The sequence below is a fragment of the Cebus imitator genome, unplaced genomic scaffold (genome assembly GCF_001604975.1).
Source record: "Cebus imitator isolate Cc_AM_T3 unplaced genomic scaffold, Cebus_imitator-1.0 Scaffold221, whole genome shotgun sequence".
Taxonomy (NCBI): Eukaryota; Metazoa; Chordata; class Mammalia; order Primates; family Cebidae; genus Cebus; species Cebus imitator.
The window spans coordinates 592,806-603,538 of NW_016107536.1; the positions used below are offsets into that span (position 1 = coordinate 592,806).

At 51.3% G+C, this 10,733-nt stretch overlaps 2 protein-coding genes across 4 annotated transcripts in view; both read left to right on the plus strand.

Moving 5' to 3' along the window:
- The first annotated feature begins 6 nt into the window (after window positions 1–6).
- Window positions 7–3,275, plus strand: CUNH8orf58 (chromosome unknown C8orf58 homolog). Its single transcript, XM_017549715.2, has 6 exons — window positions 7–452; window positions 798–938; window positions 1,110–1,218; window positions 1,344–1,456; window positions 1,697–1,779; window positions 2,332–3,275. Exons 1-6 carry the CDS (start codon window positions 153–155, stop codon window positions 2,441–2,443), a joined length of 858 nt encoding a protein of 285 aa, XP_017405204.1. The 5' UTR covers window positions 7–152; the 3' UTR covers window positions 2,444–3,275.
- Window positions 3,276–3,806: 531 nt separating this feature from the next.
- Window positions 3,807–10,733, plus strand: part of CCAR2 (cell cycle and apoptosis regulator 2) — a 15,294-nt gene continuing 8,367 nt past the window's right edge. For 2 of the 3 annotated variants that reach the window (XM_017549684.2, XM_017549686.2), the window contains exons 1-7: window positions 3,807–4,012; window positions 4,900–4,994; window positions 5,250–5,341; window positions 5,774–5,865; window positions 6,076–6,190; window positions 6,361–6,490; window positions 6,668–6,764. In XM_017549684.2, coding sequence (XP_017405173.1) covers window positions 4,937–4,994; window positions 5,250–5,341; window positions 5,774–5,865; window positions 6,076–6,190; window positions 6,361–6,490; window positions 6,668–6,764 — 584 coding nt within the window. In that variant the 5' untranslated portion in view covers window positions 3,807–4,012; window positions 4,900–4,936. Of the gene's footprint in view, window positions 4,013–4,170; window positions 4,582–4,899; window positions 4,995–5,249; window positions 5,342–5,773; window positions 5,866–6,075; window positions 6,191–6,360; window positions 6,491–6,667; window positions 6,765–10,733 lie in introns of those variants that run through there. The other variant, XM_017549685.2, reaches the window with a different exon arrangement.

Here is a 10,733-nt window from a genome sequence, read left to right on the forward strand (position 1 = left end):
GGGGCTGCATAGTGCCTGGAGTCACCAGCACCTACAGACGGATCCCAGACACTGCCCACGGGTGCTCATCCTGGGAGAGAGGTGACAAGCTCAGTGGTGTCGGCAGGGAGGCACAGTTTCTCAAACTGGCCTCCCGGGACTCAGGAGTGGAGATGGCAGTTGGGGACAGCCCCCTGGCCGCCCTACCGGGCCTTTCTCAGGACTCCCTGGACTTTGAACCCTCAGGGAGTCCTGAGCCCCTTGCCCAGGTAGGCAGGCTCCCGGCCAGCCAGAAGCTGGAGCAGGTGCTGGAGCGGTCCCACCGGCTCCCAGCAGCTCCCGACGGCTTATCAGGCCACCGCCCCCTGCAGCCGCCAAGCAAGCCAGAGCGTGAAGTGCCCCTTTTTGGAGCAGGAGAACAGGAGTCTACGGAGGCAGACACGGACCTAGAGTCAGGCCTGGAAGAAGAGGCAGTGAGTGCTGATTCGCAGGCTGGGTTTGAGAGTGGGATGGACAGCCTAGCTCCTCTGGTTCTCCCTGGAGCTCTCTCGGGGTGGGGCACTCCCTGCCCCTAATTGATGGGTTGTGTCAAAGCTTCCTGCTGCACCCCACTTCCAGTTGTGTACAGCCACCCCCACAGAGGAGCTGGGCAGCTACAAGCCCTGCCTGGCATGCCCCCCTGGGCAGTGGGGAAGCCAGCTGTGTGTGTTCCTCCTTCGGGCCCACTCTGCTCCCATCTGCTGAATGAGCCCAGCCTGGCTGCTTGGGGCAGGACAGGAGCCAGGCTGAAACCCCCCCTATCTCATGATGACCCACAGGTGGGGGGCCTGGGGCCTGGAGCCTGGGCCTGCCTCCCCGGGCAGGGTCTTCGATATCTCGAACACCTGTGTCTGGTGCTGGAGCAGATGGCGAGCCTCCAGCAGCTCTATCTGCAGCTTCGGATCCAGAGGCTCCCAGGGGTAAGTAAGATGTGAGTGGGGACAGGCCAGTGAGTGGGGGCGGGGGCAGAGGACAGATGGGACCCCGGGAACTGTGGCTGCCCTCAGGAAACCTGTTGTGAGGTGATCAGGCCCTCAGAACAGCCTCAGCCCTCTAGCCAGACCCTAATCACCTGTCTCTTCTGTGCACAGGATCCCGACGGGGAGGAGTTGGCCCGAGCCGCTTTACCGTCCCTCTTACACACCCGAGGCAATGGGGGGCAGGGGCCATGGGAGCTGCTAAGCCAGACAGAGCAGACAGGTGAGGGGCCACTGTGTCTCCCTTTGTCCTGCCTGCCTGGGGTCCAACCAGCAGGTCCTCTGAGCCGAAGCTTGATGGGGTGTCTTCTGGCCCTTGCCCTGGGTAACTTGACTCTCTTTCTGAAGGGGCAAAGGCTGCTTCACCCCCAAAGGTGGAGGTGCCCAGTGCCAACCCTCCCAGGCTGCCAGAAGCCCCAGTGGAGCCAACGTACCACTTGCCATCTTCCCAGGGATACAAGGTAGGGGACGGGTGTATGTGGGCAGGTGGTGGGTTGGGGGGGAGGGGTGGTGGGGATGCATGGGCACCCTGGGGGCCAGCAACCCTGGGGAAGTGGCAGGATTGATTCCTGTTCGGAGCAAGCGACTCATCCTAGCTGCGGTAACAGCTGTCTCTGGGAGCTTGGTCTGGGGTCCGAGTGTGGGGGGCTCTTGGTGATCCCTCGTCCTCTGCTCAGCGGGATATCTCCCACTGGGACAAGGTCAAGGTCCTGCTCAACCGGATCTGCCGGAGAAGCCACCACCACCCTGAGCCCCCTGCCCCTCCTGATGGCTCTGGCCCCAGGTGAGCCCCGTGCTTAGCCAGGTTAGGGCAGGGAGAGGAGATTGATGAGCCAGAATGCTGAGATTGTCATGCCAGCTGCCATTATTGCCCCTGAGAAACTGGAGAGGCAGTCTGGAAGGGGGTGCTGGAAGAAACAGAAAGTAGGTAAAACACGCCATTTACAGATAAGGAGGCTGGGTTCTGGGTGGGGTGGGGGGTAGTTGCTCTTCCAAAGCCACACAGTGAGTCAGTAACAGGATCAGAATGTGGGAAACCTGCCTACCCTAGCTCAGCAAGCCCTCACCCCTCAATGCTGACTTTTAGGTCACCTCCCAGGTTTTTAGGGAGAGCAAGGTGCGGAGCACAAAGGATTTCACAGTGGGTGAAGGCCATCATGCCGAAGGGCTTATGTACTGAAGAGTTCTCCAGGGGGAAGAAGTACCAAGTCATTTAACAGCCCCAGGCCACACCCCCCATTGCCTCTCAGCCATTACATACATCATGTTCTCTCAACTCTGGGGCCGTCGTTTTATTTCCTCCCTCTGGCCTAATGTCTTCTTTTCATTTCCACAGGATCGAGTCCAGGGACCTCCCTGAATCGCCTCAGTGCCACCCCCACCAGATGACCTTTATGCCGTCATTAGTGGTTAAGAAGCCACGAGCAAAAAACCTTTCTGTATGCTGAGACCTCTCGGTGCACCTGGTTACCCTGGGTGGAGGGGACTTGATGCGAAGTCTTCCTCGCCCTTTGCCCTGTTGCTGCTTCTCTGCACTGCCAGGAAAAGCTGCTGATGGCTGCCCTCCTCTCTGAGTCGAGGGCTGAATCTTTGTCCTCTAAGCAGTCTGGTCAGGAGCCCTGGTTTCTTGTGACGCTCCTAAGATGCAGCAGCTGCAGGGCTCCTCCTCCTCACCAGGAATCTCTGGGTTTCCACAATGTGAACTCACTCATGATCAGGTGTCTGTGGAGTGTTTTTGGCACGGTGACTTGTCTGGGCCCAGCATGTTGCAGATGTGTATTTATACACAATGATATGCATATCTCTGTGTGACTGTCAGTATTATAAGCTGGTTGGATCCTACCATCTCTTCTGATACAATACATCCAAAGGGTTGATAATATGGGCAAGGTCACTGCAGAAGGATGGAACTGACCTTTATTCCCCAGTGGGCAGTTACTGAGCTTTCCTCCCCAGAGCCAGGCAGCCCTGGGACAGAGAACAGTGTGGCCTTGGCTGCCTCTGCATGGAGTCACTCAGGACCCCTGAAGACTGCACCAGGAATGAGAAAGATCAGGAACAACATGGGAACAGAAGAGTAACTTGCAAAACCAGTGCTCAGCTTTTCTGCTCCGTACTAGCGTTTACTGGTCCTAACTCAAACCAGGTGACTGTACTAGTTCTTAGACCCTAAGTTAACCTTTCTGAGCCATAGCTTCCAGCTGGGAACAATGATGCCTGCCCTACCTACCTCACAGACTTGTTATGAGGATAAAGTGAGATTAAACTGCCTCAAAGTACTTTGTGAACCTTAAGTGAATAGGAAAAGGCTGGAGGGATGATGAGGAGGTTGGAGGATAAGGGGAGCCTGGGATTGCTAATGGGGACTAAAATGGCCAGTCTCCTGGCAAGATTTTGAGCAGTTAATTTCATTGAGGCCTCGTAGGTTTCATCTTTGATAATTAGGGCACTGATTCCTGACTGCTTACACACCAGGATTGGAGTGGAGTGCGGTCAATGGAACAGCAGTCTAGGCATGCAGGTCACTGGCATGAGTAAGACACAGGAATGTCTTTTGGAAACGGCAACTGATAGGCATCCTCCTCCTAGTGTCAGGAGGGGCTGGTTCTCATGCCAGTTCCAGTCTCGACTGCCAGAGGGAGACGGGGGTGGTAGGCAGTCGGGGGCTCTTTGTGTTTGGAGGTCCCGGCTCCCGCCGCTTTTGAGCCCGGAACCAATGATCCGAGGCCGTCTTTTCTGATGGGAATTCTTTAGCGAGGACACTACCGACGCGCTACTTCCTGACGCGCATCCGATCCGGGAAGGCGCACTTCCGCTCCCCAGCTGCCGCGGGCTGGCAGGCCAGCGTGGGGGAAGGGAGAGGTCGGTGGAGAAGAGGGAGGGACCATATCCGGGAGAGTGGCAGCTTCCGACCAGTGGTCGCGCTTCCGGAGAGGAGCTTCCGGTGGCGGCGGCAGCAGCGGCTGTGGTGGTTCCGGGTGTCTTTGTCCCCCCGGTGTCGCGGCCCTGGCCCGCAGGTGGGTTGGGGGACCCCCGGCCGCCCTTCTGCCCATTCGCCCCTCCGCTGGCCGAGGGGCTGCGAGGGCCGGGCGGGGAAGATGCGTTGGGTGCGGAAGGGGCCGAGCCCCTCTTCGGACTGCAAGTCCCGTCTCCCTGGCAACGGCCTCGGCCTTGGGGGCGGGCGGGAGGAGGAGAAACCGCGCGCCTCCGTCCTCCCCCGGTGGCCTCGCCGCGGCCCTGCCGGGAGACCTTGGTGCTGGCGGCTGCTGAGGCCGGAGCGGAGGGCCCGGGAGCGTGGGAGCAGGAGGGTGGCGCGCAGCCGGTTTCGCCTTCGGTCGACCAGGGAGCTGCCTTCCCACCAGCGGGTCGGGGAAACAACGGGTCGGGCTTCCGGGGAGAGGGTCCACACCATCTCCTCGCCGGCACCGGCCTCCTCCATTTTTCCGGGCCCTTCGTGGAGGGTTTTGGCGGATGTTTTTGAATGAAGGAATGTCATTGGGGCTGTCTCCAGCCCCTCACCCCGCCAACTACTCTAGGGGTGGCGTGGCATAGTGAGAGGAGTGCTAAGTTTTTGGGAGACCTGGGTGTGAGTACCAGTTTTATCACTACCTGGTTATGTAGCCCAGGGAAAGTCTCTTATTCTCTCAGAGCATCAGTTTCCTCTTCTGTAAAACAGCATGACAATATCACCTACCGCTAAGTTATTCTGAGGGCAGACTGGAACAACGTAATTTGTTGGTTGGTTTCTTGCGTCTCTGTATTCTCTCTATCCATTACCTTCATTCATTCTCATTACCCACCTCCCTGCTTTCGTTAATATCCTTACTTCAGATTCCCCACCTTTCCAGGGGTAGATGGAAATTTCCCGTATGAGCTGTTAACTTCTCTTTTTTTTGGATCTAAGGCTTTCCCCACGACTCTGAAAGAGGACAGCGTTCCCAATGTCCCAGTTTAAGCGCCAGCGGATCAACCCGCTTCCAGGGGGACGCAACTTCTCAGGTGATCACTTTCCTCCCTACCTAGCCTCATACTGGGAAGTATGTGCTCTGAAGTTAGCTTGGGGTTTCCCTGGTGGAGAGCAATTTGCTGCTGATGTTCCTTTGGAAAACAGGAGATCCCTGCATTGGCTGCCAGTGAAGCCCTGTGGAGGAGCTGGCTGGAGCTCTAGCTTTCGGATTTACCACACCCTTTGGTTGACTCTAGTGCTTAAGGTGGTAGGTGAGGTTCCTGGAGATTGCTTCTCTTTCCCCGTAGGCACAGCTTCAACATCTCTTCTGGGACCTCCTCCTGGTTTGCTCACTCCTCCTGTGGCCACAGAACTGTCCCAGAATGCCAGGCACCTTCAGGTAGGTTGGGCATCCCTCGTAGTGAATTTCAAGCCTTTTGGACTGAATGTGTGGAGGCCTGGTGCTCTTCATCTCTTACATGATAGTGTTTATCATTCCTGACCCTTCTGGAAGTGGGCTAGTGTGGGGTTGACTAGATAGCCTTCAGCCTGGGGCATCTTCATTTCTGGTGCCAGGGAAATCTTTAGCATATCTCTTGGAATTAAAGAACTGGAAATCCAAGAAGCAGCTTGTGGGTCAAGAACCAGCTCAAATCTACTCCATTCCCTAATGATGAGAGTACGCCCACCATACACCTGTGCTTCACTCTGTGTGAACTCTTCATGCAGTATGCTGAGCCAGGGCGTGGATGGAGATGAGAGCTTCATGGCACAGTTTGATTTTTGTCCAGCTTCCTCCCTTTTACTTTTCCACTGCCCTCTTCTTTTACAGGGTGGGGAGAAACAGCGGGTCTTCACTGGTATCGTTACCAGCTTGCATGACTACTTTGGGGTTGTGGATGAAGAGGTCTTCTTTCAGCTAAGGTAGGCTTGAGGCTGGTCCCCTACTGGAAACGCTTATTGGTTCAGTTCTGTTACCTTGCTGGTATTGCCCCCACCCTACTCAAAGCCATTGCTTTGCTGTTTTTGTGCAAGGTGTGGGAAATACTGATGGGAAAGGCCTCATAGGGACAGTTAGGGTGGCTTGGCCGGGGTCCCTCTCCTGACGAGGCCTCCTGGCTTGTGTGCTGGCAGTGTGGTGAAGGGCCGGCTACCCCAGCTGGGTGAGAAGGTGCTGGTGAAGGCTGCATACAACCCAGGCCAGGCAGTGCCCTGGAATGCTGTCAAGGTGCAAACGCTCTCCAACCAGGTATTCATCTCTCCTTAGTACATGTGTTGGAAAGGGGAGGGATGGAAGCTCCTGTGCCCCGACAGTGGGGCAAAACCCTGACTTTTGTCAAGGGGTTAGGACTGCTTCTTTCCAAGGTAGTGAGTGCCTCAACCATGGGGTCTCCTGAATTTCTGTCTCCTGTTCTGTAGCCCCTACTGAAGTCCCCGGCACCTCCCCTTCTGCATGTAGCAGCCCTGGGCCAGAAGCAAGGGATTCTGGGAGCTCAGCCTCAGTTGATCTTCCAGCCTCACCGGATTCCCCCACTCTTTCCTCAGAAGCGTGAGTACGAGTGGCAGTGTTGTTGGGTGTGGCTTTATGGGTACTCTGGATCAGTGGACTTGTCACTTTCAGGTTGCTCTCAGCAGAGAGGTGGGTACTTCTGTGTACTGGAAGAAAGGTGGGCAATCTGGACAAGTTTTTAGGGTTTTTGAGTCACCGGCCATTTCCTTTCTGCAGCTCTGAGTCTCTTCCAAACATCCCACACACTTCACCTGAGCCACCTGAACAGATTTCCTGCCCGGGGCCCTCATGGACGGTTGGATCAGGGCCGAAGGTAAGAGGATGACGTCCCTGTTTTGGTCCACTTTTTGACACTAACGTTCTCTTTTTTTTTTGCGTTGGCCAGGAGGTGAACCCAGGTCAACTGTTTGGAAGATGGCTGTGCTTAACGACTAACATTCTTTGTCTGCAGCTAGATATTAGTCCCTTTTCTCTGAAGTATGTAGACACATTAAAATGCATATACAAACATTGGAACTTTATACAGTGGTTTAGTAAGCAGGGAGTTGATATAGTTCATCTTTCAAAATGTCAGATTGAGATACTTCTTAAATATGCTTCTCTTGTTTATGGTCCTTAAGTTGAAATACCAAGAATGGAAACTCTTTAGTTTCCATGTCAAAAGTAACACTGCAGTGTCTGTTTTAGTTGTCTGTTTAAAATGTTTCTTTACAGACACACTCTTAAGTATGCTGTTAGAAGGTGTATATTGCACTCTGGGAGTTCGGGCCTCCATGCCTTGGATACTCAGTTAGCCTTCTCAGCTATGTGAGGAGCAGGCATGGCTGATTTGGGCCTTTAGGGTATCCTGGGTGATCCTATCTCATCTGTAGCATTGGGGACCACCAGGAACATACTGTCCCGTCCCCTCTCCAGTTCACATGTTCCTTCCTCGGTCTCACTCTGAGAGTGTTTTGCTTGTATCTCTAAAAGTTAAGCTCTAGACTAATTTAAGACCTGTTCTAGTTCATTTTAAACTTATTATAATGGAGAATGTTAGTACATGCAAGGTAAACAGAAAGGTATGATGAACCTTATATACCCATTACCCAGCTTCTTCAACTATCAGCTACCGTTTTTCATCTCTACCTCTGTCTGCCCACTGATCCCACTTGATTTTGTTAAGGTAAAAAATTTTAAGGTGGAACTTACGTAGATTGAGATGCATAAATCTTAACTAGACAATTTTGACAAATGGGAAATCTCATGTAACCATTACCCTTATTATTATTTTTTTTTTTGAGACGGGGGCTGGAGTGTATTGGCATGATCATGGCTCACTGCAGCCTCGATCTCCCTGGTTGAAGTCATCCTCCTGGCTTGGACTTCTGAGTAGCTGGGATTGCAGGTGTACACCACTACGCTTGACTAATTTTTTTTTTAAGCCAGAGTTTCATTCTTATTGCCCAGTTTGGAGTGCAGTGGCACAATCTCAGCTCACTGCAACATCCACCTCCCAGGTTCAAGCGATTCTCTTGCCTCAGCCTTTCGAGTAGCTGGGATTACAGGCATGTGCCACCACGCCCAGCTAATTTTGTATTTTTAGTAGAGAAGGGGTTTCTCCATGTTGGTCAGAGTGGTCTTGAACTCCCAACCTCAGGTGATCTGCCCACCTCAGCCTTCCAAAATGCTGGGATTACAGGCGTGAGCCACAGCGCCTGGCCGCCGACTAACTTTTTTAAAACCATTCTTTGTAGGGTGCGGTTTATAGAGTCATGCCTATAAATCGCAGTGCTTTGGGAGCCCATCTCAACAACAACAAAAAAAGTAAATTATTTATTTATTTTTGTGGGGGCAGATAAAGGGTTTTGCCATGTTGCCCAGGCTGGTCTCAAAGTCCTGGGCTCATGCGATCCTCCCATCTCAGCCTCCCAAAGCGCAGGGATTACAGGTGTGGGCCACCATGCCCGGCCCATTGTGAATTCTAACTAGGGGGAAGCTTTGGGATTGTTTGCCATGGAGTTTCCACTGTTTGAAACCCTGTGTCCCATTCTCTATCATAGACACCATATTCATAAGCATATAAGCATCTACCAGTCTCTGGTGTATATTTTGGGTTTACCCTGCTCTTGTTCTGTGCATCTTCCTGGTTCTCAGTCTCCAAGGATCTTCTACCTCTCACATGTGTGAGTTTATTAAAGGTTTTGTTACAAAATCACAGCAGGTGCTTTCTGAGATAGTGTGACCTAGGTGAAGCTCTGTGGCTGCTGTGGACTTTCTGCTTTAGGTTTAATTTCAGGCTTTCTCTAGTCAGTTGCATTTGATTCTCCTGGCTGTGCTGAGGCCCACGCAAAGTCTATTGCATTACTTTGGCCATAATGCTTCAGTGGCACGGCTTCTGGAGAAAGGAGGTACAGGTTGAGCATCCTAAATCCTAAAACCCAAAATGCTCCCAAATGCAGAATTCTTTGAGTGCCGACATATGGTGCTCAAAGGAAATGCTCATTGAGCATTTCAGATTTGGATTTTTGGATTTGGGATGCTCTGCCAGTAGGTTTAATGCAAATATTGCAAAATCTGAAAAAAATTCCAAACCTAGGATGTTCTGGTCCAAAGCATTTCAGATAAGGGATACTCAACCCGTACTACCACTGGGAGGGAGATGGTCTATTACCATCAGTCAGTAAGGAGAATGTGCAGAGTGGGGCCAGAGGTAGTAGGAAGTAGTCACTCTGGGGCAGTGACTTTTATTTTATGTAGTTTCACAACTCTTCATTTATGAAGGACTCTGCCACATTAATGTTCTGCATGGAAGTAAGCTTTATTTTGGATTCCTGGCTTTGGGATGCAGAGAACATTGTCTCTATTGAATGGCTACTGCTAAGCTGCGGTTTTTAGACAGGTGTACCCAGTTGGGCTCTGCTGCTGCGGGTCCTGAGAGGTCAGCCCCAAGTGCTGCCCTATGACCTCCCCATAATGTACACGAAGGGGAGGAGAGTGGCCACACAGTGTACAGCTTTGAGCGGAACATACACTTTAGCTGGAAGCTGACAGCATTGCTGTGTGCTCCAGAGTTGTCACAGTGGCTTTTACATGGGTGTTCTGTTAGAAATGGGCTACTGACATCCCATCAGGGATAGAGAGGAAGGCCAGTTTTGGATGGAGATGCTTATGCCCATGGAAGTGACCCAGGCCAACAGGAAGGAAAAGAACAGGCCTCATGGTAAATCTGTTGAGCCTAGCCCTGGGGTGTGATGCCTAGGGAAATGACCCAGGCAGGTCTAAAAGGCAGAACAGAAACCTCTGGTAAATACAATCAAGTCAGTTACCAAGGCACAGAGAAATGAGTTGATTTTATTTCTGTCATGTGTCATGGGGGGGGTTGTCCCCTTACCAGTCTGGCACTTTATAATGAATGGTTAAAGGTTTGTTCTTCTCTATTATTTTTATTTATTGTACCCGTATCTATTGTACTCATCATATAAGATATAGTGTGATATTGTAGTAAATGACTTACTATAAAAATGTGTAAAGTAGTACATGCACGTAGGCTGGGCACAGTGGTTCACGCCTGTAATCCTAGCACTCTGGGAGGCAGAGGCAGGTGGATCACTTGTGGTCAGGAGCTTAAAACCATCCTGGCTAACGTGGTGAAAACCCGTCTCTACTAAAAATGCAAAAATTAGCCGGGTGTGGTGGTGGGCACATGTAATCTCAGCTACACGGGAGGCTGAGGCAGGAGAATCACTTCAACCTGGGAGGTGAAAGTTGCAGTGAGCCCTGATTGTGCCACTGCACTCCTGGGTGACAGAGTGAGACTGCACTCAAAAAGGGGGGGGTGAAAAAAAAATATATATATATATTTGTGTGTGTGTATACGGCTTTCACCTTTCTCTTTAAAGGTAACTGTTATTAACAGGTAGGTATGAAATAATTTTAGAAAATAATTTTGTAAAGGAAACTCTTGCTACTTTTCTCCTCTGTTCTAGTTTTTTATCTATACCTGTGTATACTTTTTGCAATTTTAATCTGAGTTCAGGTTATTTTTGTGTATTTATAAAGTTTTCCATATTGTTTGTTCCAGTCCTGATTGTTTTAATGACTGCATGATTATTTTTATTTACTATGAAAATTTGGGTACTGCTGAATATGTATGTGGCTTTTTTACTCTCAGTTTATGCTGCTTCGTATTTTCCCACTATGTGTAGCCTTTTTTCTTCTTTTGAATTAACTTTCTTAGATAAATTTTCAAGAGTGGAATTATTGGAGCAACTGGTTTGAATATTTTTATGACTTTAATGTG